Source organism: Mixophyes fleayi, chromosome 1 (genome assembly GCF_038048845.1).
Source record: "Mixophyes fleayi isolate aMixFle1 chromosome 1, aMixFle1.hap1, whole genome shotgun sequence".
Classification (NCBI taxonomy): domain Eukaryota; kingdom Metazoa; phylum Chordata; class Amphibia; order Anura; family Limnodynastidae; genus Mixophyes; species Mixophyes fleayi.
The window spans coordinates 192819767-192847630 of NC_134402.1; the positions used below are offsets into that span (position 1 = coordinate 192819767).

The window sequence follows — 27864 nt, forward strand, 5'->3', positions numbered from 1 at the left end:
TAATAGATGGCAGCATGCACATAATAATAATGTGCATGTGTCCTGTGGGCCAGAATCATTTATGAAAGTAAAACATTGTAATAAATAAAAAATGCACCTTGGCCTAACAAAGTTGTATTTGAGGAGAGGTAAATTTATAATATGAGGACAGATTTGTAATTGGAGTAGAGCATGTCGTCGATCAACTTTAAATGCCAGAGTTAAAATCAAGATATCAAGTGTTTGTGTGTTACATGAAAAAAAAAACATTACTTTACTTATGTGCTAAATACTATCCTAAAATTACCCCTTGCTAATTAAAAACATCTGCTGGTTTGGACAGTTCCCTTGTGTTACTTTCCTTAAGGATTCAGGCCCACAAACTGCACACAGATGCTAATGCCATGTTTGGTATTCAAACTCATGATGCCAGTGTTGTGAGACAGAAGTGCTAACCAGTAAGGTAACCGTGGAGATCTTAACTGGCATATATTTTTTCAGAATAAGGAAGAGTGCCAGTGTTGTGTTATTTTTTTAGTTTGAAGCACTATTATCTAGATCTTACATCTGTTGCACGCATGCTGTATTGTTGTGCTTCTCGTTCTAGTCTATAGAATGTATTTATTTTTCCAACTGAATGTTGCCTTAGTGGTTAGTCAATCCACCTTCCAACAATGAAGTCATGAGTTCGATTCCTTACTCACACACTTTATCTGTGTGGAGGTTGCATGTACTCTCCTATGTATTGGTTATGGAAAAGTACTTTACGTATTTTGTATCATTAATGATATATATTTTTATAATACACTAATGTTTATTTTAATATGCATGTTTATTTACGCTAGCAAATTATTATGAGATATATTTGCATCCACATTCTCAGTTCAAATCAAACACATTACAGGATCCTTCATGTAGGTGAATAAGAAGGTGTGCTCATTTAGCTCATTAACACTTCAAAGTTATTTGTCCCAGGTTATATAAGAATGTAAGTGTTAAAACAAATAATTAGGTAATAACAGTTCTGAACAATACACTCCAATTGTGTTTTTCAATTTGTAAATTAACCCTTCGCACCTCGCACATTTGCCGTTACGTAACACTTTCTTATCTTTAAATAAGAAGCGGAACTATTGTTTGTGAACTATCTACCATGGTGTTTTGCTTTGGGCATTGAGGGTGCTTCGTAAATTACCTCTCCAGATAGAAGCCCCTATTAGAGAAAATATGGCAGTAGATCTAAGGATTGAGCTAAGAGAACATGTAACAAGAGTACCATACACCTGATCTTCCTGAGGAGACAAGGGTGAAGAATCAGAGAAATATTTACCCAAACTCAAGTCCCATGGACAGTGATATTTATGAAAAAGCCCCTCAATAATCGGACTAAGCCTAATATCTGGGATCCTTGAGATTGATGTATTACCCATCAGAAAATGCAAAAATTTGTTCTGATCCCTGTTGTCCCCCTGGAACTAGAATAATCACTTGGGACTGATGAAAAGTCTTGCTGTTTAGAATCAGAGTCTGAGCCTGGGCAGGTTCAAAAGGCGAGAATGAAAGCAGGAATACCTTATCTCCTGACCCAAGCAATTTGGAGCCAAAATAAACCATTCCTTATAGAAAGGTAAAGGTGACTTCTCATTGTTGAATGAACTAAGAGCCAAAGGAAGACATGGAATGGAGGGGCTGGGAATTGTCTGTGGATTAGCCTGCAGTTGAATGCAGGTATAAGATTTGGTGCCTTTGTGAAAAACCAACAGTGAAGAAACAAAGTGTATTGATTGCTAGACTTGGCTTGATGCAGTTGGGTCTATCTCAGGTGTGCTCTTAGGAGGGGTTTTCAGTTGCCTGGAAACCCCTTCCCTGCGCCCTGAAATTTACAGACCGGCTGGTCCTTCTCCCAGGACCAACACTGCATGCGGTGGGATTTTAAAACTTTCCCACTGTATATTTCTACTTATCTCTGAATGCTATTAATTTAATGCTGGGGCTGATAGGGAGAAAAAGATCTATGCATTAAATGTGAATGCTATCAATTCTATATCTGTGCTACTTGCAGGGAGAGGGAGTCTAATTAATAAACATGGTGCCGAGAAGGTTCACTCATTGGTAGACTTTTCATATTTCAGGTACCTATCCTTTTATGAAAACAGGGACCCAACTTTTCAAGATCCAGTGAAGCAGCAACTAAGCTTAAGACATGAGCAGCAGCAGGTAGTGAAATAGAGGCTAGCTGGGAGGCATCTGTCCCCAGGCCGGTCACATAGCGGGCTACCTTGGGCTGGGTCACTGGGCTACCTACATTTTTTTTTGTTCATAATAGGCTACTGAGCTGAGTCTCTATAAACCGCCCACCACCCCCACCCCAGCTCTACCGGTGTGGCATGGAAATCCCCTTCTAGAAAACCTGCATTTGTCCTTGTATTTTTCCAGTTTCTTTTTTTTTCCTCTGTCCTGGTAAAGATATATAGTATCTCTGCATGGTCCCAGGACAGTGGTGAGAACTTGTTTACATGAAATGTGCCAACCCGCACTCATCTCGATACCTTGAACAGTTTATCTATTTACTTAAGTATAGCTGTATAAGACATTACTGGTGTCCCTAATAAAGAGTGTTTGTGGTATCAGGCAATTATATGCTATGGTATCATCTCACTCTGGATCTATTATTACATATTAAGGAATATTTTCTGGCTATTTTTTAGAAGAGCTTAATTAAGAATTGTTTTTATCTCTATTTAATGTAGATTAATAATGTTGTTTCTATATACTATATAAAATATCTAAAACAGTATAAAGTCATAGCAAGACAGGCACACACTTTTGTAAAATTCACACTAACTTGGTTGCAGTGCAAACATTGGGTATTCAGCAAAGAATAATCAGGAGGCACTCACAGGACTCCAGGGAAAATAGGCTTTATTCCATAACAAGCAAAGTTGATGTTTTGGGCTCCACATAGCCCTTTATTAAGACTAACACCAAATGAAACAAAACGGTGCCCCTTCCCCCATTAGGTGTTGTGCCCCCACCCCACTTCTCACCTTAGTAAAGGGGTGGTATCCACTGCTCCTCAGGCTGGGATTGTGGCACTTGGCTGTGACATGAACACATTGACATTCACAAATAAGAAGCTGCCGCTGCTCCCCCTCCTTGTCAGAGGCCAGTGCTCCTTGGTGGGGGCACCAATGGGCATTAAAAATACTGGATGGGTGACATTATGTCTACTAATGGTAGTGCTGGCCCTGCTTGTCTCAATGTACAGTAATGGGTAAAAGTTTTGAGAATGACCCAAATATTATTTTTCACAAAGTCTGCCTCAGTTTTTTTTTATGGCAATTTGCATTTACTCCAGAATGTCATGAAGAGTGATCAGATGAATTGCAATTCATTTCAAAGTCCCTCTTTGTCATGACAATGAACTTTAACCCAAAAACAACATTTCCACTGCATTTCAGCCCTTCCACAAAAGGACCAGCTGACATAAGGTCAGTGATTCTCTCGTTAACACAGAGAGAGCGTTGACGAGGACAAGGCTGGAGATCACTCTGTCATGCTGACTCAGTTAGAATAACAGACTGGAAGCTTTAATAGGAGGGTGGTGCTTGAAATCATTGTTCTTCCTCTGTTAACCATGGTTACATACAAGAAAACATGAACAGTCATCATTGCTTTGCACAAAAAGGGCTTCAGAGGCAAGGATATTGCTGCTAGCAAGATTGCACCTAAATCAACCATTTATCAGATCATCATGAACTTCAAGAAGAAAGGTTCAAAAGTTGTGAAAAAGGTTCCAGGGCGCTCAAGAAAGTCCAGCAATCGCCAGGATGGTCTACTAAAGTTGATTCAACTGCGGGATCGGGGCACCACCAGTGCAGAGATTGCTCAGGAATGGCAGCAGGCAGGTGTGAGTGCATCTGCACGAACAGTGTGGCGAACACTTTTGGAGCATGGCCTGGTGTCAAGAAGGTCAGCAAAGAAGCCACTTCTCTCCAGAAAAAACATCAGCAAAATTTACAGGGATTGGACTGCTGAGGACTGGGGTAAAGTCATTTTCTCTAATGAATCCCGATTCAGATTGTTTGGGACATCTGGAAAAACATTTGTCCGGAGAAGGAAAGTTGAGCGCTACCATCAGCCCTGTGTCATGTCAACTGTAAAGCATCCTGAGACCATTCATATGTGGGAGTTGCTTCTCAGCCAAGGGATGGGCTCACTCACAATTTTGCCTAAGAACACAGCCATGAATAAAGAATGGTACCAAAACATTCTCCAAGAGCAACTTCTCCCAGCCATCCAAGCACAGTTTGGTGACGAACAATTCCTTTTCCAGCATGATGGAGCACCTTGCCATAAGGCAAAAGTGATAACTAAATTGGCTCGGGGATCAAAACATCAAAATTTTGGGTTCATGACCAGGAAACTCCCCAGACCTTAATCCCTTTGAGAACTTGTGGTCAATCCTTAAGAGGTGGGTGGACAAAGACCTACAAATTCTGACAAAATCCAAGCATTAAGCAAGAATGGGTGGCCATCAGTATATGGCCCAGAAGTTGATTGACGGCATGCCAGGGCGAATTGCAGAGGTCTTCAAAAAAAAGAGTCAACACTGCAAATATAGATTTTTTGCATAAACTTAATGTAATTGTCAATAAAAGCCTTTGACACTTATGAAATGCTTGTAATTTTACTTCAGTATACCATAGCAACATCTGACAAAAAGGTCTAAAAACACTCAAACAGCAAACTTTGTGAAAACCAATACTTGTGTCATTCTTAAAACTTTTGGCCATGACTGTAGACTTTCGAGATGAAGTCTTCTTTAGATCATGATTTATCATTTTAATGTCCTTGACAATTTACAGAACTGATGTAACGTGGATCATGGGCTTTTATGAGGAAAGCGCACCATTTTCTCTACAGAGTGTTTAACCCCATTACAGCAAATGTACATATCATAATCATAATTTTATTTATATAGTGCCACTGATTCCGCAGCGCTGTACAGAGAACTCATTCACATCAGTCCCTGCCCCATTGGAGCTTACAATCTAAATTCCCTAACATACACACACACACAGAGACTAGGGTCAATTTTCCTAGCAGCCAATTTACCTACAAGTATGTTTTTGGAGTGTGGGAGGAAACCGGAGCACCCGGAGGAAACCCACGCAAACACGAGGAGAACATACAAACTTCTCACAGATAAGGCCATGGTCGGGAATTGAACTCATGACCCCAGTGCTGTAAGGCAGAAGTGCTAACCACTACGCGCACCGTGCTAAAAAGCTTTTAAGATAGCTTGATGCATACCATTAACACTTGTTCTTTCTGAATAGTCTCTGAGAAGCAGAGGCACTGGAATATCTTCTATCCAACGATGATAAACATTGCATCTTATTATGCATCTATTGTATTTATTTTATTTAAACATTCTCTGCTTTTGAATCCATCATTGTTATGCAAAACATTACTTTATTGCTAAAAAATAAACAACCAGGAAAAAACATCTACACTGAAATGTAAAAATGTTACAATTATGGCAGATAGAGAATGGCAGTTATTGAGGTCCTAGTTTCATACGAGGATGACGAGGGACAAAGATATATGACATTGTGCTCTCTCCTTTCTGACTGCAACGATTCGTTTGTTAAAGAAGTGAATGGCTGTGGCACTGTTAGTGAATGGCAATGCTAACGCCGTGCCTTATGATAAGTCACAGTTCTTGTCAAAAATCACCCACTAGTAGACTCCTTCATCTATAATTCACTTTCTTCCAGGTTGGAGGCAAAAAGGGCGGAGATATCGTTACCATTCACCAAGGCAACCAAGACCTACCCCTGTCCAGCCATCAACACGGGCGGCGCTTTTTCATTGGCTGATTTCCAGCGCCAATCAAATCATTCATTTTGCACCAAGGGGGCTATGATGATGCGATGTAACCACGCCTACCACCACTTTACAGTTGTCAATCAGCTGACGTCAGTGTGTGCTCTGCAGGTGCAGGGAGAGAGCTGCTGCATTGGTGCAATAGGAGCCGAGCAAAACACAGAGAGGTAAGAGGAATGCATATCAGTCTTTTTTTTATATTTATTATGGATTTTTTTTTTAACCAAAAATGTGAAAGACGCGCAGTAGAATTAAAGAGCAATTTGGATCAGATTGTGGTTATCACAATGGACATGGTTTTGCCTGCACAGCTGTGTATCTAACCTTCATTTGTCATAGAAAGATGTTGGCTTCAACTCATCCTAAGAAATGAGTTTAGAAATTGGAATCCAATACCTTTTAACTTGGAACAATTCAGTTTTTTAAAGCAAATGATAAAAGCTGCTGTAAATCTCCCTTGTGCCCGTTCCCTGTGCGTTTTGCTGGTTCTGATGAAGCCTCTGGTTGGGGGAGGGAGAAAATGTTGATTCACTGATCAGCATCCATATAACCAGTCTTTCTGAAACTAGAATGCTAAATCCCGTAGTTGAATAAATCCCAGTGTATTATTAACATTTTAAGCTATTTGGGGTAAAAAAAAAAGTATACTGTAAACCCATAATTCCAATTTTGTTTTAAATTATTACATGGCATTTGTCTATGTGTGCTGGTAATGCACATTTGTGTATATTTTGTGTTTAATTCTCTATAGAGAATTCTAGTAATTTACTGAGACTGATCCTCTAATTTAATGGATGTATGCCATAAAATTCATCTGCATATTTCATGATATATAAAGAAGGAGCTGCTGGAGAGACAAACTGATTAATGTCATTAAATAATGTCTGTTTGCAATTTTTTTTCATCGAAGGGTGTGTGATATGTGATCTTAGATCTATTTTTAAACATAGGTGTTAAAATAAATACACTGAATAATTTATGCACTTCATTGAATAGGCTGTGCATTTTTCTTGATTGTGTTACGTCGGCTTTAGGGGGAGGGGAAATAAGTGTTGGAATAATTAACTTGAATGCTGATTTTCGGACTCTGGGTGATGGCAAAAGGTTTTTCTGATTTCATGCATTGTGTAGATTGTTTTTTTTTTTTATTTGTTTAAAACATAGAATGACAATCTAGATCTATTCTGTAAATCTATTTCTCTAAACACATTTACAAGTATCAGAACTGCAGATGAAACCTTTTTTATTCTATATTGGGTGTTTTGCAAAGGTCTGGAAGATAAAGAATAAAAAGGATTCATATCTGCCTCCCACATTCACCCCTAATGCATTTACATGTGTATATATATATATATATATATATATATATATATATATATATATAATCTTCTTGAGTGAGTTAGGGGTGTAATTTTTTTTGTGTGCCTTATTGGTTTAAAATAAAATATGGGGCAATTGATATGCCCTAAACTATATATGTCTTAATGAGTAGGGCTAGATTTTAGATCTTCTAAATTTGGATCCCATGTATTGTCAGACAATCTCAACAAAGAAAGGCTGAAAACTCTTTTTGATGTACATTTGAGATAAATATGTAATTTGCCTGATTAAGTTTGCACATTTAAATCCTAGATCATTCGAAGCTAGAATGGAACCTTATTCATTCATGCCTTGTTAGATGGGGATGGCTGAGTATATATAAAAAAAAAAAAAAAGTACAGTGCAGATACTGTATGTATTGGAATACATATATGTTTGACGCTAGGCCATGCACTCTTCTATTCCTTTAGCTCTGCAGCTTCATGTTTTTATAGGATCTGCACATTTCTCCCCAGGAAAGCATGCAGAATTCTAATCTGCTATTGCCTATGGTCCCTCCTCCTCTGCAGTAATGTCTGTAGAGAGAGCCTGGATAAGCTTTTTAGGTTAGAGCCAGTAGATTTTCCACCACTTTAACATGACTACCCGCAGCTTCTTTGTGGCTGTTGTTTTAAGATTTTACTGGGTTATAGTCTGCATTATAGTATTTTAAAATAAGTGACACCTGATGCATTGTAGTCTAGCATGTAGCCTAAATATAGACAGACCCATTGGAAATAACCAGTAATCTATCATGACAGTACCCCATTAAATTTCAGCTCCATTCTCCTCAGTACATATAAGATTTTTTCTTTTTTCTTGGGCTTTGGCCAAAAGTTTTCTCTCACATGTGATTAATGAATGCTCCCTTCACTTACCTTGTAATTGGCTCCCAGGCCATGAGCTTCTGATGTGGTCATTTTGACTGGAGGGAATTGTTATTATTTCTGCCTCTTTAATAGCTGTCTTATCTAATTCATGTTTCTGTCTTTATCTATCCAATTAAATTACCCATCGTCTGCACTATGTTAAAAGTATTTTGCTAAATCCTCGTCATTATATTATATGATCTCGCCAACTAGTCACATTATTCCTGTGTGTCTATGTGTCTGTGTATATGTATGTGTGTGTGTGTGTGTGTGTATATATGTGTGTATATATGTATATATATATATATATATATATATATATATATATATATATATATATATATGTGTGTTAACCTGTGCATGATACTCATGCATTCTAGTCAAATCAAGCTACTTAAGGTGTTAAAAAGGTTCTTGTCATGCGTTTGGGCCATAGCTCAGGCCTCCTCAGGGGAAGAGCGTTACTTCCCGACGTAAGCGCCCTTTTTTAACGTGGTTTTGTCCACATGTCACCACCTCATCATTCTTCTCCATCACCTCATCCTTCATTTTCATCGCCACATCTATCCAGATGTCTATCCAGACACAGGGATCTCTCTCAGCGGTCCTGAGTATCACACTCCTCTCACTCTGTCACCCCCGGCAACCACCAACCACTTCCCACTGTCACCCCCGGCAACCACCAACCACTTCCCACTGTCACCCCCGGCAACCATCAACCACTCCCAACTGTCACTTCTCCTTAATCTTTATAAACACTTTTTTAACAATTAACAAATTAAATTAACAAATTAAAAACATCTTAGTATACCAAATTTCAGCCCTTTCTGAATTTTTTTCCCCACACACACTAAGAATTTAGTAGGTCAGTGTATAACTCTGCCCAGCAGGTGGCGCTGCAGCTCGGTTTTTTTTTTTCCACAGACAGACTAACACACGCCACTAGACATTTATATTATAGATATATTTATATATATGTGTGTGTGTGTGTGTTTTCCCTGTTTCAAATGTCTGACTTCTTAGAACTAACAATATTGCAATGCCCACTTACACTTATAGAGGGCAGTATCTGTAGGATAACCTATTATACCATATATTATATTATACCCATACCATTATATTGTAACCTGGTAATGCTCTTTGTATTACACACATAGCTTCTAAGGCAGTGATGGGTAAGAGGGAGGCCCTAGAGCCGCATATGCAGCCCTCCAAGCCTTCACCTGTGGCCCCCAGCTCCTTCTTGCTTTTATTGTCAGATATGTTTGTTATAGCTAGTAACTCTTGTCTAAAAAGCCTGCTGATATTTTATTGGAGATAGGTGTCTCTTCCTTTGATTAAAAATATTGTTTTAACTTATTACTTATATTAAGGGTAATCAAAGGGCTCAATGCGGCCCCTGAAGTATATCAGGTTGCCCATGACTGAAATTTCCTTGTGAAATTATTGCCAATGCACTCACTTATAATATGCTGATATTCAATCACTGAACTGTTGCAGGATTTCTGCAGTTCATTTCTATATACACATGAATAGTTGTCAGAGTCAAACTTCTGATATTTTACTCCTTCCTGACCTCTATGAAGTTTTCCCTGAGTTAGTTATTTAAAGCAACAATCCCACTTAGAAGGTTTTTTTCTTTTAATAGCAAACATGCATCAGTCATTTTTCTTATTTGACTTGCTACAAATCATTATCAGCCAAAATATGTCTGTCTGTTATATAGACACAGGCACATATCTCTCAACATGTTATGTGAAGGCAGGGGAGGTTACATTACACTGGTCAGAGAGGCGTTCCAAAGCCTCTGCTCACTGCATCATGTGACTGTGGTTGCCATGGTTGTCCATGACACTGCAGAATTATAAATCATTAATAAAATAAATATGTACATTTTCTCTTTTTAAGATGACATTTTAGCATTCAATGTTGCAAACAAATATTGTATTGTTACATAATACATTTTATCTACTACCAGCTTGAATACTAGGATAAAACACTGAAATATTTTTTTCAACTTGACATCACATCAAAAGATAATGCCAATTGAGTGCAGTGCCTATGTTAGGCAATCTGTCATAGAATCTTCTTAAAGGACAATGCTGTGTGACAGGCTGACAGCTTTTTTTTTTTTCTTTCATTAGAATATTGCCTTATAATGTATTTTTTTAACATAAGTTAATAGTCACCATTTAAATAATGTTTTAATTGACAAAAACTACTACTAATGTATTGAATGAATAATATATCCTTTACTGTGAAATAGGTGACCTTGGAGATCTGTGACCTTTTTTATATGGTCACGGAATTCTTTCTAATATCCTTTTATTTTTTTAAGTTGGTGCATCCTTCATCATGTCATTATATCATTTTGCAGAGTTAACAGAAATGAGCAAAATATCACGCCAATCACCTTTCATGGGGTGCGAAGTTCTGGCGACACAACCTTCCTATTTTACTTTACCACTACACATATAGAGTGCTGATTAATAAAAATAGAAAAATAATACAAGTCGGAGGGTGCTGCCCCCCCCCCCCCAAATTCTAAATTAGCCCTAGCAATAGACATCATATCGTGGGATATCCTTGATTTAGTGAAAACCAGGCTGGTCAGCACAGGTCTGATATCTCTATGGTCTATGGATGCATGAAGTGCAAAAATAGTGTTCCAACCCTCCCTCTCCCTAAACTTTAAATTGCTGACGCAATATGATTACAGCCAAGAGTCCATAGGACCTTGAATGTATTTTTTACATATTAGGTCACCTCTTTTAGAATATACTTTTTTCCTAAAGTGAACAAGGAGAGAGAGACGTTACATTTCTTCTACAGTGGTCTAGGTGAAATCAAGTGCAAAAGTTTTGATTATTGTTCCAATGAATGGACTGAGATTCATCCTGCATCCCAAAAGAGTGTGTTTTCGAGAAGTCTAAAATGACAGCTTCATTCTTTTTAAGATAGTTGCAGTAAGCCGATTGCTGTTGCGATATAAAAGTGTGTTTTCAATGTTCGGGGTTGTTAACAGGAAGTGTCAAGGAAATCTGTAGCATTTTTTGTATATGTTTTGGAACTGCACCTGCCAACTAACACCCACTGTTTGTACATAACACTTTTTATCATTTCTTCTTCCAAGTTGTTCATCAGCTCTTCCTTTAACTAAGCAGTACTAGGACAGTTGTTGAATTCATCTGAATGGTACTCTTGAGTTGAAGACGTACATATTATCTTTTTGCTAGGCATACTTTATAATTTAGATTTGATCTGTCATCCAATAAAATCTCTTAACTTCATGATTTATAGTGAGCTTTGTTAACCCATAAAATGTACTGAGTGAAATCAAAATTGGCAAACCCAAGGTAAAAAAAAAAATTGAATAATGGTTCAGTTAATGTGGAAGATCCTTAAGTCTTCCCAAATTTCGCTGAGTCCTTCTGGATTTCTGGGAGAGTAGGCCATCCTCCTGGATTCTGCTTCTTGTAATGGAAGCGGGGTATGCGGCATTGGGCCTCGTTGAGCCTCATGACGCAAGACTTAAAAATGTTTATACACGTACACAATTCCCTCCCTTCTTTTGGATTCTCCAACAGTTCCTAAATACGCTATATCCTACCCACTATGTCATAATTATCTTCTATCTAGATTTTAGTTTTCCTATTTTGTTTAAAATTCCTAATGTACATTACCATACATTTGATATTTTTACTGCCACTTTTAATTTCACGCACCTATTTATCGCCTCCTCTAACCCATCCCCTCACTCCTCCACCATTTACCTCCATTGTGTTGTCTGTCTTCACCATATTGCACACTGCAGAGTTGTTAATTTTTGTTGCCTAATCATATGATAGAAATCTGCTCTCTGAACCACTGCAACGAAAATGAACTCTTGAGGGTTATGTATGCATGTAGAGAGAGTAAGCATAAGCCTGATGAAGGAGCGGGCTATGTAGGACATTGTTGTTATGCCCATCATCATGACTTTGTTAGATGCCTTCATCCATAAATTGTGCAAGATATAGACCAGAGGTAGAGTTAAGGACTTTCCATATAGTATTCCGTTTTTTACATGGTCTATTTCAAACCCAGAATACACATGGAAAGCACAGCGTTGGTTTCCGAGGTAAACCCCTTGTTATAGGTGGACATCCACATTAAATGTTCATTCCTCCAACATCTCCCCTCAGCGTTAGCATATTTCTGCTGAGTAAAATATGTATACTTGTGAAGTATAATTCACAGCCAAGAAGCAATCTAACTACATCCTCCTCTGTTGCAGGGAGGGGTGAAGGAAAAATCATATGATAATTGTCTGATTTTGGTGACTTTTGGCCCACAGCAGAACTTGCTGTGAGATCCCACCTGGGAGTTTAAAAGAAAAACCAAACAATGTTGTGCATGGTTCATGCCTAATTTTTATAATTTTGCATGTACACTGTGCCCAAAAGTGACTATACCCAACTTAAGCCCACAAGCTCACTATACTCAGTAGTGCTCACATACAAGCTAAGCTGAAGATGGCATCTCCTTGCATTGCTACACTGCATAGAAGTACAATTTTTTTTATGGCAATAATGATCACTACAAATAGCAAAACACGTATCCTATAAATGTATTCACTTATCTTTTATTTTTGCAAGTATATGACTAATATAACTGAGGCAAGTGAACCTCATGTAATACAATAAAAACCAATATCACAAGGATGTGTCCTACCTTACGGTGTGAGAGCAACTCCATAGCATGGATTGTTTATTTACATTTAGTATAAAAATTGGCTTCAAAATATATATATACATTTTTCTCCAGTACAGATATAAAATATAAATTGCACTTTTAGGCGCGTTTCCAGATGCATATGCTTTATTTTTCATTGCACTGCTAATTTTCAAGGACCAATAACCTGACAATTAAGATATCAAAACAAATATAAATGTGCATGCCACTTTTTTTTTTTTAATACAGGGCAATTTGTAATATAGGAGTACCGGTTTCCCAATTCTAATTTGAGTGCAGCTAGGGCCCTAGCTCCTAATGTTCTTCAGGTGTGATATAACTGCTGTCACACCCATCTTCAAAAATCATTTTCAAACTCACGTGTTAAAATATTAGACAAATAAAGTTAGAACATGGAAATATGAGAAAACAGGAATCTTAGCTATTCACCTTAATAATTTAGTGATAAACTGTAAAACAAGCACCTTTTGTATGGCGTCATGCTGAAACGCATGCAATTTGACCAATCTCATTAGTAAGAACCATATTTAAAAAAAAATTGCGGTTTTTCAAATGTGGGTTCCCAGGTCAGAATATGTGATGTTTACTCTGATAAATTGCGAGGTTTGAGAACCGCACAAAGAAATTCTTTTTTTAAATTGTGCTTTGGAAAAGCCACGCTTTGATAAATTCCCCTACCCCCATGACTTTTTAAGAAGGGCAAAGTTTGATCAGCTCTTAGAAGGATTTAAGCTTGTAGACTGGGAAAGTGTACCTTTAAATATAAGCTCAGGAAGAAAATGGAAAATGTAATTTAATAATTTAAATACTGTTGCAGAAATAATTAGAGGAAATATGAGCAAAAAAGAGAGCATTCCTATAAAGTATGACTGTTATTAGGAGGGTGTAAGTTTCAAACAGGATCTTTTAAGTGTAATTGATATATTTCAAATTTGCAAAAGGTTTTGATAATTTTCCAAAATACTGTGTGGTACATGTGTTATCCTTGACTCCGAATTGTCCTTTGTCCCCCATATCCAATCTGTATCCAAACCCTGTTCCAAAATTTCCAAAATACAAGAGTGGACAAAAGTATTTGGCCACACCTGTTAATTATTGAATTGAGGTGTTTAAATCAGACCCGTGCCAGAGGTGTAAAAAAAAACCCCCCAAAAAAAAACCAAGCACCTAGTCATACAGACTGCATTTGCAAACTTTTTTGATACAAAATGGGTCGTTCTGAAGAGCTCGGTGACTTTTAGCGTGGTACTGTAATAGGATGCCACCTTTGCTGGATGCCATCCCTGCTGGATATTCCACGGTCAACTGTAAGTGATATTAAAAAGTGGAAGCGTTTAGAAACAACAAGACCACAGAGCAGGGTCAACGACTGCTAAGGCGCATGGTGCATAAAAGTCGCCAATGCTCTGCTGATTCCATAGCTGCAGAGTTTTGATCTTTCACTGGCATTAATGTAAGCACAAAAACTGTGTGGTGGGAGCTTAATGGAATGGGATTCCATGACCGAGCAGCTGCATGCAAGCCTTACATCACCAAGAACAATGCCAAGCGTCGGATGGAGTAGTGTAAAGCACACCGACGCTGGACTGTGGCGCAGTGAAAACGTGTTCTGTGGAGTGATGAATCACGCTTCTCTGTTTGGCAGTCAGATGGGTGAGTCTGGGCTTGGCAGATGCCGGAAAAACATTACCTGCCTGACTGCATTATGCTAACTGTGAAGTTTGGAGGAGGGATACTGGTTTTTTAGGGTTTGGGCTAGGCCCCTTATCTGCAGTGAAGGGCAATCTTAATACTTTAGCATACCAAGTCATTTTGGGCAATGCTATGCTTTCAACATTGTGGCAACAGTTCGGAGAAGGACCTTTTCTATTCCAACATGACTGTAGTCCTTGCTTTGTGCACTAGGGCACAAAGACTTTGTTTGATGAGTTTGGTGTAGAAGAACTGGACTGCACAGAGCCCTGACCTCAACCCCATCAAACACATTTGGGATGAACTGGAATGGAGATTGCGAGCCAGGCCTTCTCGTCCAACATCAGTGCCGGATAAATGCTCTACAGAATGGATGGGTACAAATTCCCACTGATACACTTCAACATGTAGTGAAAGCCTTCCAAGAAGAGTGGAAGCTGTTATCACTGCAAAAGGACGACCAAGTCTACATGTATTTGAATACAATGCCATTGCAGTCCCTGTTGGTGAATGGTCAAGCGTCCGAATACTTTTGTCCATATAGTGTATCCCGCACAAGAATTTGCAAAATCTTAAATTCATGAAATCGTAATTTTCTGCAATTCCCTCCTTACTGGTCTCCCCACCCCCAAAAAAACAGACAAAACCAGACTTTCACCTGTACAACCTATTCTTAATGCAGCTGCTAGAATAATTCTACTGCTACTCTGCTCTGTTAGTCCCTACGTCGTTTGCCTGTATTTTACTGAATCCATTATAAAATACTTCTACTAACATACCAGGCCATAAACAAAACTGCACAAACATACATCTCCTCACTTGTTTCAAAATATCTCCCAACTCGACCTCTCAACTGTGCACAAGATATGTCTCCCATCCTCACTTATTACCTGCTTTCATTCCCGGTTACAGTACATGTTTCGGGCTGCACCCACTCTGTGGAATGCCCTCCCTCGCATAGCAAGGCTTTCCACTAAACTCCAAAACGTCAAGACCACCAGACCAACGTTGCTGTGTGACTAGCCCCACAAATCACGTTTTCTCCTTGTAATCTGGTTGGACCAATATGCAATATCTGGCACTTTATCTCATGTAGCAAACTCCTATTGTCCTATAGATTGTCAGTTTGCGAGCAGGGCCCTCTTATTTCTTTGTCTGTGTTAATACCCTGTCTCATTTTATTACTGTGTAAAGAGCTACAGAGTATGCTGTTGCTATTTAAATAAAAGTTATTATTATTATTTATTTTATTGTACTAGGCTAAGAGGAAAAAGAATGTACATGGGTAGAAAACTAGTTGAAAGATAAGACATATGGTAGTTTTAAATAGAACATTTTCAGACTGGGCCATATTGATGAAGTATACCACAGAGACTAGTATGGGGCACTGTGCTTTTAATCTCTTAATGACCTTGTAGATGACCTAGAATATAAGGTGGCCAATATGTGTTGATGTCACCAAGCTGTGGAGGGTTATTGACACAGAGCAAGATAGTAACTTGCTATATAAAGATTTACACAAGTAGTAAAGTGGGATGTGAAATAACAGGTTAAATTTAATGTTGCTATCTGTAAAGCTATGCACCTAGGCTGTGTGAATAACTATGCTATTTATACATTAAATTGAATACAACTGGGAAAAACCTAGATGGGGAAGGACTTGGAAATATTCTATGACGAGAGTAGCAACACACAGTGCCAGGCAGCAGCAAAGGCAAATAAAATCGTAATATACATAAAAAGGCAATAAATGAATGTGATACAAACACTTTGTTAGCATAGTGTAAATCATGAGTTAGGCCATATTGTGAATATGCGTTACAATTTTGGGCACCAAACCGTAAGAAGGACAACTACAGAGGATTCAGAGGTGGGCTGAATTATAAAGAGATGTTTGAAAAACTAGGTTTAATTACTAGGGGGGGGGGGGGGGATGCCTTAGAGTTGTGCAACTATGTATAAATATATTCAAGGTCAATACAAAGATTTGTCCAATGATCCCTTCTTATCAGAAGAAAAGAGATTATTGGTTTCGAATTAAAGAAAGTTGGTTTCACCACGAGCATAGGTTGGGGCTCTTTATTGGAAGGGTATTTTAAGCTTTCAAATTTCTTACTGCTTGAGATGGAGGTTCCAAAATCACAAAAAGATTTAAAAATGGATTGGATTATTTTCTTAGAAGAAATGCCATCTCTAGCTATAAATAGTCTGACGTTATGGGGGTGATTGATCCAGGGAATTTTTCCATTTTTTGGGGGGGGTCCCAGCAAGGATATTTAAATATTTATTTTCTTCTGTGATGCTAAATAACCTTACTTTGGAGAGAAGAGAATAAGTCTCACATAATCAGGATGTCTCCAATAATGGTATAGGTTTCAATTCTATTTCCAGCAGTGTTTGTTACCCTAGCTGCCTTGTTTTTGCCTTCCTCTGGATGCATTTTTATTTTTTTCAATGTAAAATACATCCCATTTTGGTTGATGAGCCTTCAAATATTTACATTATGAACAAGCTGATTGGGTAAACTAGTGTGCTTGAGCAAGTGATGTCCATTTATATTGTAACTAACAACATTTCGGGCAGTTCTCATAAGAGATTATCATAATAGTGCATTGAGACACAAAAATCTATTTTGCAACTTGGCCAGAGTACCAAAAGACAGTCCATTTTAGATTGTTCACACACTTCTGTGGCCAGATTAGACAGTAATCTACTAATAGTTTTAGATTTCAAGCATATCATTCTCAAAAACAGATCACATGTGGGGAAAAAAACACATTTAACTTGTTAACAGGGCAAATATAATTATTAAAGGCAACTTAATAAAATAACATAAAATAGCAACAAATACATATAAAAAATGTCAGGGCATCCACGGTGCGCTGCCCTTGGCTTTGGCTGTCATAGTAGTTCCAATGTAATTACACAGCAGACAAGCCAGGTGCCCATATGATTAAATATATCATGTGATTACCCTATATTAGTGTAACACTGAACAATGTATTTTACCGTCTTGGTTCTTATCTGAAAAGGGGTTTATTGGTATATTAAATCTGATTCAATATGTTGTATTTTTCTCTCCTTTTCTAAGGAATAAACTGCATTCTTTATGAAGAATTTAATTTAATACAACATATAAGTTAAACGTTTAGTGTCATTTGCTGCTAAGCAGAAAATCTACCCTATTTAAAATAAATGCTTTTATCCTTTTAATTTGTTTTACTGTTTTGCAAAGGCAAACTATGTGCAATCACATATGCATTGAAAATTTTGAAAACTACATAGACATGGGTAAAAAAGCTGCACAGACAAATAAAAATGAGGTCATACAAGCAGGGTTATTTCCATTAGCACATAAGTTTTTCTGCACAGATATCCTTATTTTGCTGGAGATTTGCATTTGTTTATAGGAGTATAGATGCCCAACTACTTCTATGATGTGTGGAACATAGACTCCAATAGAACAGTGGCTCTAATAGCCAAATTGGAATAAACCACAAATATCTGTTTAAAATAAGTTTTGGTATAATGTTCCTGTTCTCAGATAGGATGTCTGGTTACCATAGCATTGAGCCTGCAACTCGATAGCATACCTCATGCCCTCCCACTCATATACAGTACTTGTGTCTCCCTATACAGATGGCATCAGCTACAGACTCTCGTTATGGGCAGAAAGAGTCCTCCGACCAGAACTTTGATTACATGTTCAAGATCTTAATTATTGGGAACAGCAGCGTGGGCAAAACCTCCTTTCTCTTCCGATATGCAGACGACTCCTTCACCCCGGCATTTGTCAGCACGGTGGGAATAGACTTCAAAGTGAAAACTATTTACAGGAATGACAAAAGAATCAAGCTGCAGATCTGGGTAAGGTTGTAATTAGCCAAGTAGCATCTGTATCTGTTGAACCCGCTCATTATCATTAAATGCACCACTGCTGGGTCTCTCTGTACTACTTTCAATGTTACAGTGTTAGAACCTTGCATTTTATGTGTTCTCATTAGGGGATAGATTTACTAAAGATTCTCAACCAAGCAGGTTTTAGCGGTCATTTTCTGGAATTTATTAGATAAATTATGGCTAGAATCTGATTGGTTGCTATTGGCAACACCTCCACTTTTCCTTTATAGAGGCTTTAGTAAATCTACCCCATGGTGTCTTTTAAGCAAAGGCAATATTTATTTTTTTTGTTTCCTGGGGCATCAGTCTTTTTGATATGTTCAAAAATCAAGCTTTATTTTGTACAACTATGCGTGACAGGAAAACAAGTTTGTGTGTATAAATATATAATATATATACAAATAATTTTTGTGCGGATACAAACAAACCTACAGTTCTACATATGAGAAAAAGTTGGAAAGGGTCCTGCTACAAACATTTTACAATTTGGTATTTTGCAGACAGGGAGATGCAAATGGTGCCACAGAGATAATCTTGGGTCATGGTGCTGTCTAATTTTAGGGGAGCCCCCAAGCTGCATGTGTGACTGTGAGGATCTTCCCTCTCCCATTTTGCGCATGCTTCCGAGTCAAAAACGATGATGCACACACTGCACCCCTCACAATCCACCACCGCCATGACCCCAAAAGAACGCCCCGGTTCCCCTGGTCACAAAGAGAAGCTGGGAAGCAGGTATAAATATAAGATGATCATGGGGCAGACCACCAATCCCTAGCCAAATTGGTGCAAATTTTTGACATGTGAAATAGTCTGTGAAATATATGGTGTGGAAATTAGAAGATTATTTTGAGTTGAGTGATGCAGTGTATACATACATATACCTGTCTTCACACAGAATGCTTTTTAGATCACTAGAAAATGAAAGTCAGATTATAATATACAGTTTACCTAGTAGTTGTTGTACTATCACCTCCACTATAAAGTATATAATTGTGCAAGAACAGTTGGTCACTGTAGAGATTGGGATAACTTAACCTGGTATCAGACGTAAGGCTTGGGAATTAGCAGCCAGTTTTCCTTAAGCATCTGAAAGATGTTAATAGTGCTGTGATGCCAAATGTTGATGTAGCCCTAAATATTTAATATTTTAAAATGCCAGTAATTTTTAGAAAGTATACTATTTACCTCGCTGTCAAAGCAAACGTTGAATCTGTGTGAGAAGAAATCTGAAGGGCCATTATGAACAGGATAAATCAGAAGGCCGCAATACAAATGCGACTACTTTTTGTATTCTTGCACATGGTTCCATGAAAAAGTGCCTGGACTGAATGCACAAGCTTGTTGAGAGTTTGGTGGATGGAGTGTGTTTCTTGTAGAGTATGGATTATGTACACAAGTGTAAAAATTGGCCCTTTTTCCCCACCATGCAATAAAGTGATGTTCTATCATTTTCAACATAAATGTAAGACATAAATTAGGCTAATCCGAGTGTTGTTTTAGGAGGAAAATGAAAAAATTGAAATTAATGAAGGGGTGTGTCTTTGCTGGACTAAACTTCCTTTCATAGTTTAAATTTGTGTATAGTACATTTTAACTAATAAAAGTCAGCCATACATCCTTACTTGCTCATCTGAAGGCTTTAGTCTGTTCAGTAACAAGCAGGGGCAGGGGGACATCAGACCCCCAGGCCGGTCCCATAGTGGGCTACCTTAGACTGGGTCACTGGGCCAACTGCATTTTTTTTTCCTTTAAAATGTTCCTAATAGGCTGCGGAGTCGAGTCTTGCCCTTCCCTGGTAACAAGACATATGTGAGCACATGCTTACACAGGTTAATGTGTTTACCCCCAAACTAGTCAGTGCTACATCTTAAGACATACAACTGGTATTGTGTGACAATGCTCCGCATAGATCTGCAAATGAATACTCTGCAGTATATTCAGGTTGGTGAATATGTACGTTATTGAAATGATGCCTGTCTTCAGTACACAGGAGTACCTTACATCATTTCATAATAACAGCCACAGCTTTCTTGCTAATGCCCATGTAGGCTCATCAGATGCTGGTCTGCATCTCTCTGGTAATGACCTCATGCAAATTCAAGCCTAAAGCTTGGTACATACCTATGCAATCTTACTTCAGATACGATTTCTGTAATGATTTTACCAATGACTTAAAGTCCTGATGAGCATGCCGATTCATGAGTACACACCTACATAATTTACCTTCAGTTCTGTGGTCTTATCTCTTGTAACAGTCTGCTGAAAAGATTGTGACTCTGTACACTCTACAGATATGTTCACCACTGGTTGTGAGTGTGCACACTTCCAAATTTACCCAACATCGTTGATCTTGATGTTTAGAAAGCCAAATTAACAAATGTGATGTGTTTTGGGACGATAAAACATGAATGCGGGAGCGTATACACTTGCATTATCTAAGCAAACTTTTGTGAATCGTGTAACCTGCTCGATAATTGCATAGTTCTGTACCTAGTTTAAGACTAAATACATTGTGATTCACTGATGCATTTAAATAATTCACACAACCTGATTAACATCTTCATCCGTTTGAATGAAGACCCCATATAGCATTAATCTTTTTATACTGGATGTTTATAGCACTTAGGATCATTCTGGGGAGAAAAATGCCATCTAAATATTATTACAATATCCAAGTAATTTTAGTATTTGTATAAACCCCTTTATTAAATTGGGTTCAGATGTCCTTGCTGGTAATTGATGAGATATGATGTCATCACTTCAGTGTTAATTAGAAAAACTTGGTTATTACCTGGTATATTACTACCGTATTGTAAATTATTGTGCATGTTAGAGGTCGCCTCCTATTTCTGCAATCTGTATAAAAAACATTTGAACAGTATTTTAGGAGAAAAGTTAAAATTAATGTAAAGGGGTCATTAGTTTCTGAAGTAGTGGGGGGATTTTATTGTGACCGTCACAGTTGTGCACAGTGCGCATCTTAAGATATTTATTTTTTTTTGCTTCTTAAAAAAACTTGAAAGTAGACTTGTAGCTTGAAATGCGTTGAGGGGATCATGTATTGGCATCGGTGCAAACCAAAATGATTTGTGGTGTAGTTCATAAATTTGGTCCAGAGTCTAAAAATGTAATTTAAATGTCCCTGAAACTTAAACTAAATTGAAGATAGAATCATTTATTTCCCCCAACATCCACCTTCACCTACTCTTTACCAATCTATACAGTATTTCAATCAGGAAGGTTATAATTTGTCTTGCACATTGCTTTTCTTGTAATTCATGTTATTAAGAAAGTTATACTTGTACTAGGGCTAATCCTTTTTTTTTTTTTTTTTTTAGCTCTGCCCAAAAGGGACTTGCTAAGATTAATGTTACTTAAATGTTCACCACCAAGACTAATTTTATTATAGTGCCCATCTCCACACTCCACACGCCACTCACACCTCCTACCTGCATACCTCCGGACTGTCACCACTTTATGGTCGGTACAATTCTCCTGACTCGCAGCAGTTGGGAGATTTATCCCCTGCTCACAATGGTAAGCAGGTACTGCATGCACCAGAAGAACGCAGCATTGCAAGGTTTTTTTTGCCAGAAGCAATCTAGCTCTTGTCTTACTATTGGTCCATAATCGCACCCCTAACTTGACCCTGCCATGCCTCTCTTCAAGGGACCTCACATGTACTCAAATACTCGATTCAGACTTTCCCAAATGTCATTCAACCTACCCCCCACTTACACTTGCATTTCCCCACTCGCTAAGAGTGCCAGTTACTACTCGCTACTAATCTAACGACCACTAATCTGATACTAATTAAATGATTAATTTTATTAATGCCAGCCTAAAAATGATTCCTTAGCTTATTGCTTATTCAGGAATCGGTCACAACTCTGAACCGTGGAGGAAGGATGTCCCCCTTCTCACCCTCCTCTACTGCTGCTATCACCTTTCTCCCCTCCCCTCCAGCTAGCTCACCCTCCTTCTCTTCCTTCACTCCGGTATCTGCAGATGAAGTCCATACCCTTCTCTCTTCCTCTCCCCCCCCCCCCCCCCCCTCCACTTGCACACGGGACCCAATCCCCTCCCACCTCCTCCGCTCCCTCTCGCCCGAAGCCTGCTCCCACCTTGCACACCTCCTCAACCTCTCCCTCTCCTCTGGAATCTTCCCCTCCTCTTTTAAACATGCTCTTGTCTCCCCATACTCAAGAAACCGTCCCTTGATCGCGCCTCTCTCTCTAATTACCGCCCTATTTCGCTTCTTCCTTTTGCCTCCAAACTCCTTGAACGGGTTGTCTACAACCGTCTCACCTCCTTTCTTTCCTCTCACTCACTACTTGACCTGCTCCAATCTGGTTTTCGCCCCCTCCACTCCACTGAAACTGCCCTCACTAAGGTCACTAATGACCTTCTCCTCGCTAAATCCAGTAGACACTACTCCCTTCTTATCCTTCTTGACCTCTCTGCTGCCTTCGATACCGTTGACCACGCACTCCTTTTGCAAACTCTCAAATCTTTAGGCCTATGTAACACTGTCCTCTCCTGGTTTTCCTCTTACCTCACCAACCGCTCCTTCTCAGTCTCTACTCATGATTCTACATCACCCCCTTTTCCCCTACCCGTTGGCGTATCTCAAGGCTCCGTTCTTGGCCCCCTGCTTTTCTCCCTCTACACCTCCTCCCTTGGTGTCATCATCCACTCCTTTGGCCTCCAGTACCACCTCTATGCTGATGATACCCAAATCTATCTTTCATCCCCTGACCTCTCCCTTTCCCTTCTGTCTCGTGTCTCCTCCTCTCTCTCTCAGCCATCTCATCTTGGATGTCCCAACGCTTCCTTAAACTCAATATTTCCAAGACCGAGCTTATAGTCTTCCCCCCCTGCCAGGACTCTCCCACCTCCCCCCCCTCTCTATTTCTGTTAATAACACTACCCTCGTTTCTGTCCCCCAAGTCCGATGCCTTGGGGTCATCCTTGATTCCTCCCTCTCATTTAAGCCTCACATTCTGTCCCTCTCTAAATCCTGTTACTTCCACCTTCGGAATATATCTAAGATACGTCCCTTTCTCACCACGGAAGCCACGAAAACCCTTGTTCACTCGCTTATTATCTCTCGCCTTGACTACTGTAACCTTCTTCTCTCTGGCCTACCTGATTCTCGCCTTGACCCTTTAAAGTCTATCCTCAATACTGCTGCCCGCCTCATTTTTCTCTCCCACCGCTCTATCTCTGCGGTCTCCCTCCAACAGTCACTACATTGGCTCCCCATACCCTACAGAATTAAATTTAAACTCCTCACCCTCACCTTTAAAGCTCTTAGTCAATCTTCCCCTCCCTACATCTCCAATCTCATCTCTACCTACACTCCTACCCACCCACTCCGCTCTGCCTCTGACCGCCGCCTCACTACTTCACTGATCACCTCCTCTCACTCTCGTCTTCAGGACTTTGCCCGGGCTGCTCCCCTGCTGTGGAACGATCTTCCACGTTCCATCAGGTTAGCATCTACTCTCAAAGGCTTCAAGCGTGCCCTTAAGACTCATTTCTTTATTCAAGTCTATCAGTCCTCCTAACTTTCTTGTCCTGGCTCTCTCTCCTAGTTAGTACCACCCTTTGTGTCTCCCCCTCCCTTTAGGTTGTTAGCTCTCATAAGCAGGGCCCTCTTTACTTGTGTGCTCCTTCTACTGTTCCTTCACCCTCTGTACCTCTTGGCCTGCTTCGCTAGCCCTGTTTTCCCTGTTTTATTAATATTTGGCCTTCTTGCTGATTTCTACTATCCCTTTCACTATCTGTCAGATATCTGATTTGCTTTACCCTGTCACCTGTGTTTGTATATATTTGTGTATCATGTTGTGTCTTGGTTCTGTTTTCTGTATATGTAATGTACGGCGCTGCGGACCCTTTGTGGCGCCTTATAAGTCAAAGATAAAAATAATAAAGGGACCATATAATGCAGAAAGCATCCTCTTTTTACGCTTCCATAAAGTTTAGTCTTATTTTCTATTTTATGAGATAAAGCCGAGATTAAGTCAAAAGCAGGGCTATAGAGCTGGGGGCCGCTATCTGTAGCCCGTAACATGGTCTACAGTAATGGATGATTTAGCGACAAATGTTGGATTACAAGGAAATATAATTGAAGTGCCAAAGCCTGCACATAATTAAACTGTGTTAGTAACTTTTGTTTACTTTACAATGGTTTATGCAGCAAATTTAAAAGCACAAGAAGTAACTGGTTTGATACACACCATTCAAGTAGGTTTCTTTTGGCTAGTTCAGTGATTGCCAGTGGGTAGCCCTAGGGGCCTCTGCACCTTCACTTGTGGCCCCAGCTCCTTCTTGCTTTATTGTCATATTTGTTTGTTTATAGGTTTTGTTTTTTGTTTTTGTTTTTTTTTGTTTATTTTTTAAATGCCTGCTGCAATGTTATTACAGATGGGTATCTCTTTGTCTCATTAAATGTGTTTTTAACTTCTTTCTGACTTTTCTGTCGCATTCATATATCATTGGTTTAATATTCTTCATGACAATTCATGGTTTATGAAGGTACCTATGGGCTATCAGAAAGGGATTTTCCACCATTTATACCCACACCCCAGACACACAACTTTGCTCATATTAGCAATTTGGTTAGAGTCCCACCTCTGGGAACCCCACCCTTTGCTCAGTTTAGCCAGGTCCTTGTACATATGATTATTTAGTGGTTACATCTGTTGGTCGGATTTTGTAATTATCTATAAGGAGAGCTAGATTTGATGCTCTGTGACTTCTGATTGGATGACAGATTTCTATCCTGTTGGGGGAAAAGCCATCCCCTCTAGTATTTATTCGTAAATGTTTACCAAAGTTGACATGAAGAGGTCTCTGCTGATAAGTAATGAGCGCATGCTGAATTGAGCACTAGGTGAGTGTTCCAGAGGAGGGACCCACAGAAGACTCTTCTGTGGGCGAATTGTTAGTCTAAAGGGAAACCCTCTTTTTAAACTTAATACAATATTGATAACACAGTCTGCTTTTTAAAAGAACAAAGCTAAAGCTACAGTTCAATATTCTGTCAGATGGTCGTCAGCAAAACGCATAATGTTCACATGTTCACACATATGATATAAGCAGAGAAGACTAATGCAGCTATGTCAGATATTACCACAAAGTGAAATTTGTGCAGTAAGTTGCTTCTATTTTGACTGTCTCTCTCCTTTTGTAAAAGCCTATGGTCCACCTGTATATAAAGGATTAAAAATATCTTTTCAACAAACGGAATGACAGTCTTAATTACAGATATCAAACAGTTCTGATAAAGACTATAGAAGTAGCAGCTGTTTCTGTACCCAGGTTACCCCTCCCGCTTTCTCCGTGGAGAATATACTAATTAGTAGAGATCTGAGTAAAAAGACATGCGACACCTATCTGAGTCACACAGTGAAGAAAAAATCCTCAATTTCGAAGGTTGCTAGATAACATTTGCAATTAAAATGAGCTTTGCTAAATAAGCCATTGCTACCTTAGCTTTTAAGTTACATTATTGCATATATCTATTCTTTCAAGACTGGAAGCACATTATACAGGAAGCAAAACTGACCTACTCTCTGCCCCATGTGAAGCAAGATTGCAGGAATAGAAATTTATTACATATATTTCTTATAATCTAATTATAGTTAAAATATTTGAAGAGACGCAGATGAGGGTGAATAGAGTTTCAGATGTAAAGCCACAGAGACGGCTATTCAGAAACCCACACTCTGTCTCCCCCTCTCGTCCACAAAAAAAAAAAAAAAAGCAATGAACAACTGCATTTGGCACTTTTCATCCTCATGTGAGAAAGACATTAGGGCAAGAAGAAAATGGAAAGGGCAGTTTTAAACATTAGTAAAAAGTGCAAAATTTTGCAGCAGTACTTACAAATTACACTGCACCAGGGCTGCTTTTAGACAAAATGGGTACTTCTGCAGAAATCATGGTGGGGCCCTCAGCTCGTTGGCTGCTGGATCAGTGGCTCAGTGTAATTTCTTTGACAGTCACATTGCACAGCCCAAATGCTAGCAACATTACACATATACCACATTGCACAGGCCTTCCCCCATAGTTGTATTTTGTTGTTGGGGTTTCACTATAATTTATATATATATTTTAATTATCTCCTACCCCCTCCTTTCTCCAAGATAGCAGGAAGAAAATGTGTTGCTGCTTTTTTAAAAAAAAGAAATATGAGCAGATCCTGCTGCTGACCATACTTGCATTTCCCATCAGTGCCTCAGACTTTGTCTTGCTATATTGCTATATGTTCACTGAACTAGAGACTGCATGTGCCTGTGCAGCAGGCTCAGGTGGCACTAACAATATGAGTATACAAGTACCAGGTATATAAAGCAAAACAATATACTGTACCTAGTAAAATGTGCTGAGCTATGCCTAGTGACAATTACGCAAAGTTGACATTTGCCGCCAGATATGCAAATCTGACCCATATTGCATATCATTATTATTTTAAGAATTGTAGTTATATATAGGGTGCGACAAAGTTCTGCAGCACTATACATGTTGGTAGTACAAGCAAGGCAGATGGTTCACATAGACAAACAAGAGTTCACAACAATTTACATAGCACAATTGTAACTGAAAAGCAAAGGTACCAGTTACAAGTTGTGACAAGTGAGGGGTAAGAAGCAAGTTGGGAAGAGGGGGGAGGGGAGGCTACAAGAAGGAGAGCATAAATCTAAAAGAGATGGGTTTGAGTAGAGATTGGAGATGTAGGGGGGAGATGAGCAGGCAAGATGAGGATCAGTTTGAATTGGATTCTGTAGGGATGGGGAGCCAGTGGAGAGTGGCAGAGGGGAAGGCAGAAGTAGAGCGATGAGAGAGATCAATTTTGCAGTAGCTTTAAGGAGAGATTGTAGAGGAGAGAGGCCAGATATTAGAAGGTTGCAGTAGGTGAGACGAGATGTGAGAAAATGGATTAATGTTTTGGTGATATTGAAGAGATGGAAATGGCAGGAGTGGGAGGGGGATTTAATGTAGGGAGTGAATGCGAGAGATGTGTCCAGAATGTCTAGACGGCAGACTTGAGGAACTAAAGAGATTATGGTGTGGTCAACAGTGAGTGAGAGGTGGGGGTGGGGCAGAGGGGTGGGTACTCGCAAAGTATGGGAGACAAAAGCTTGCTATTGTCCTTATTTAGCTTGAGAAATCATTATGACATCCTGGAGGAGATGATTGAGAAACAGTTGAAAAATCTACTAGAGGAAGTAAAAGTAGGGGGAGAACAGGTAGAGTTGGTTATCATCGATATACAGGTGGTACTGTAAACCGAACGTGCTGATTAGCTCGCCTAGAGAGGGGGTGTAGAGTGAGAACAGCAGGGGAACTAAGGATGGAGCCTTGTGGAATACCAATGGGAAGTTGCCTACTAAGTATTCAAAGGTGTACCATAACTGCGAGCAAGTATTAT

The 27864-nt window shown here is 39.1% G+C and overlaps 1 protein-coding gene across 1 annotated transcript in view; it reads left to right on the forward strand.

Moving 5' to 3' along the window:
• The first annotated feature begins 5954 nt into the window (after window positions 1-5954).
• The window catches only part of RAB3A (RAB3A, member RAS oncogene family), a 56741-nt gene continuing 34831 nt past the window's right edge, over window positions 5955-27864 (forward strand). The window contains exons 1-2 of the mRNA XM_075204687.1: window positions 5955-6038; window positions 18165-18392. Coding sequence (XP_075060788.1) covers window positions 18165-18392 — 228 coding nt within the window. The 5' untranslated portion in view covers window positions 5955-6038. The remainder of the gene's footprint in view (window positions 6039-18164; window positions 18393-27864) is intronic.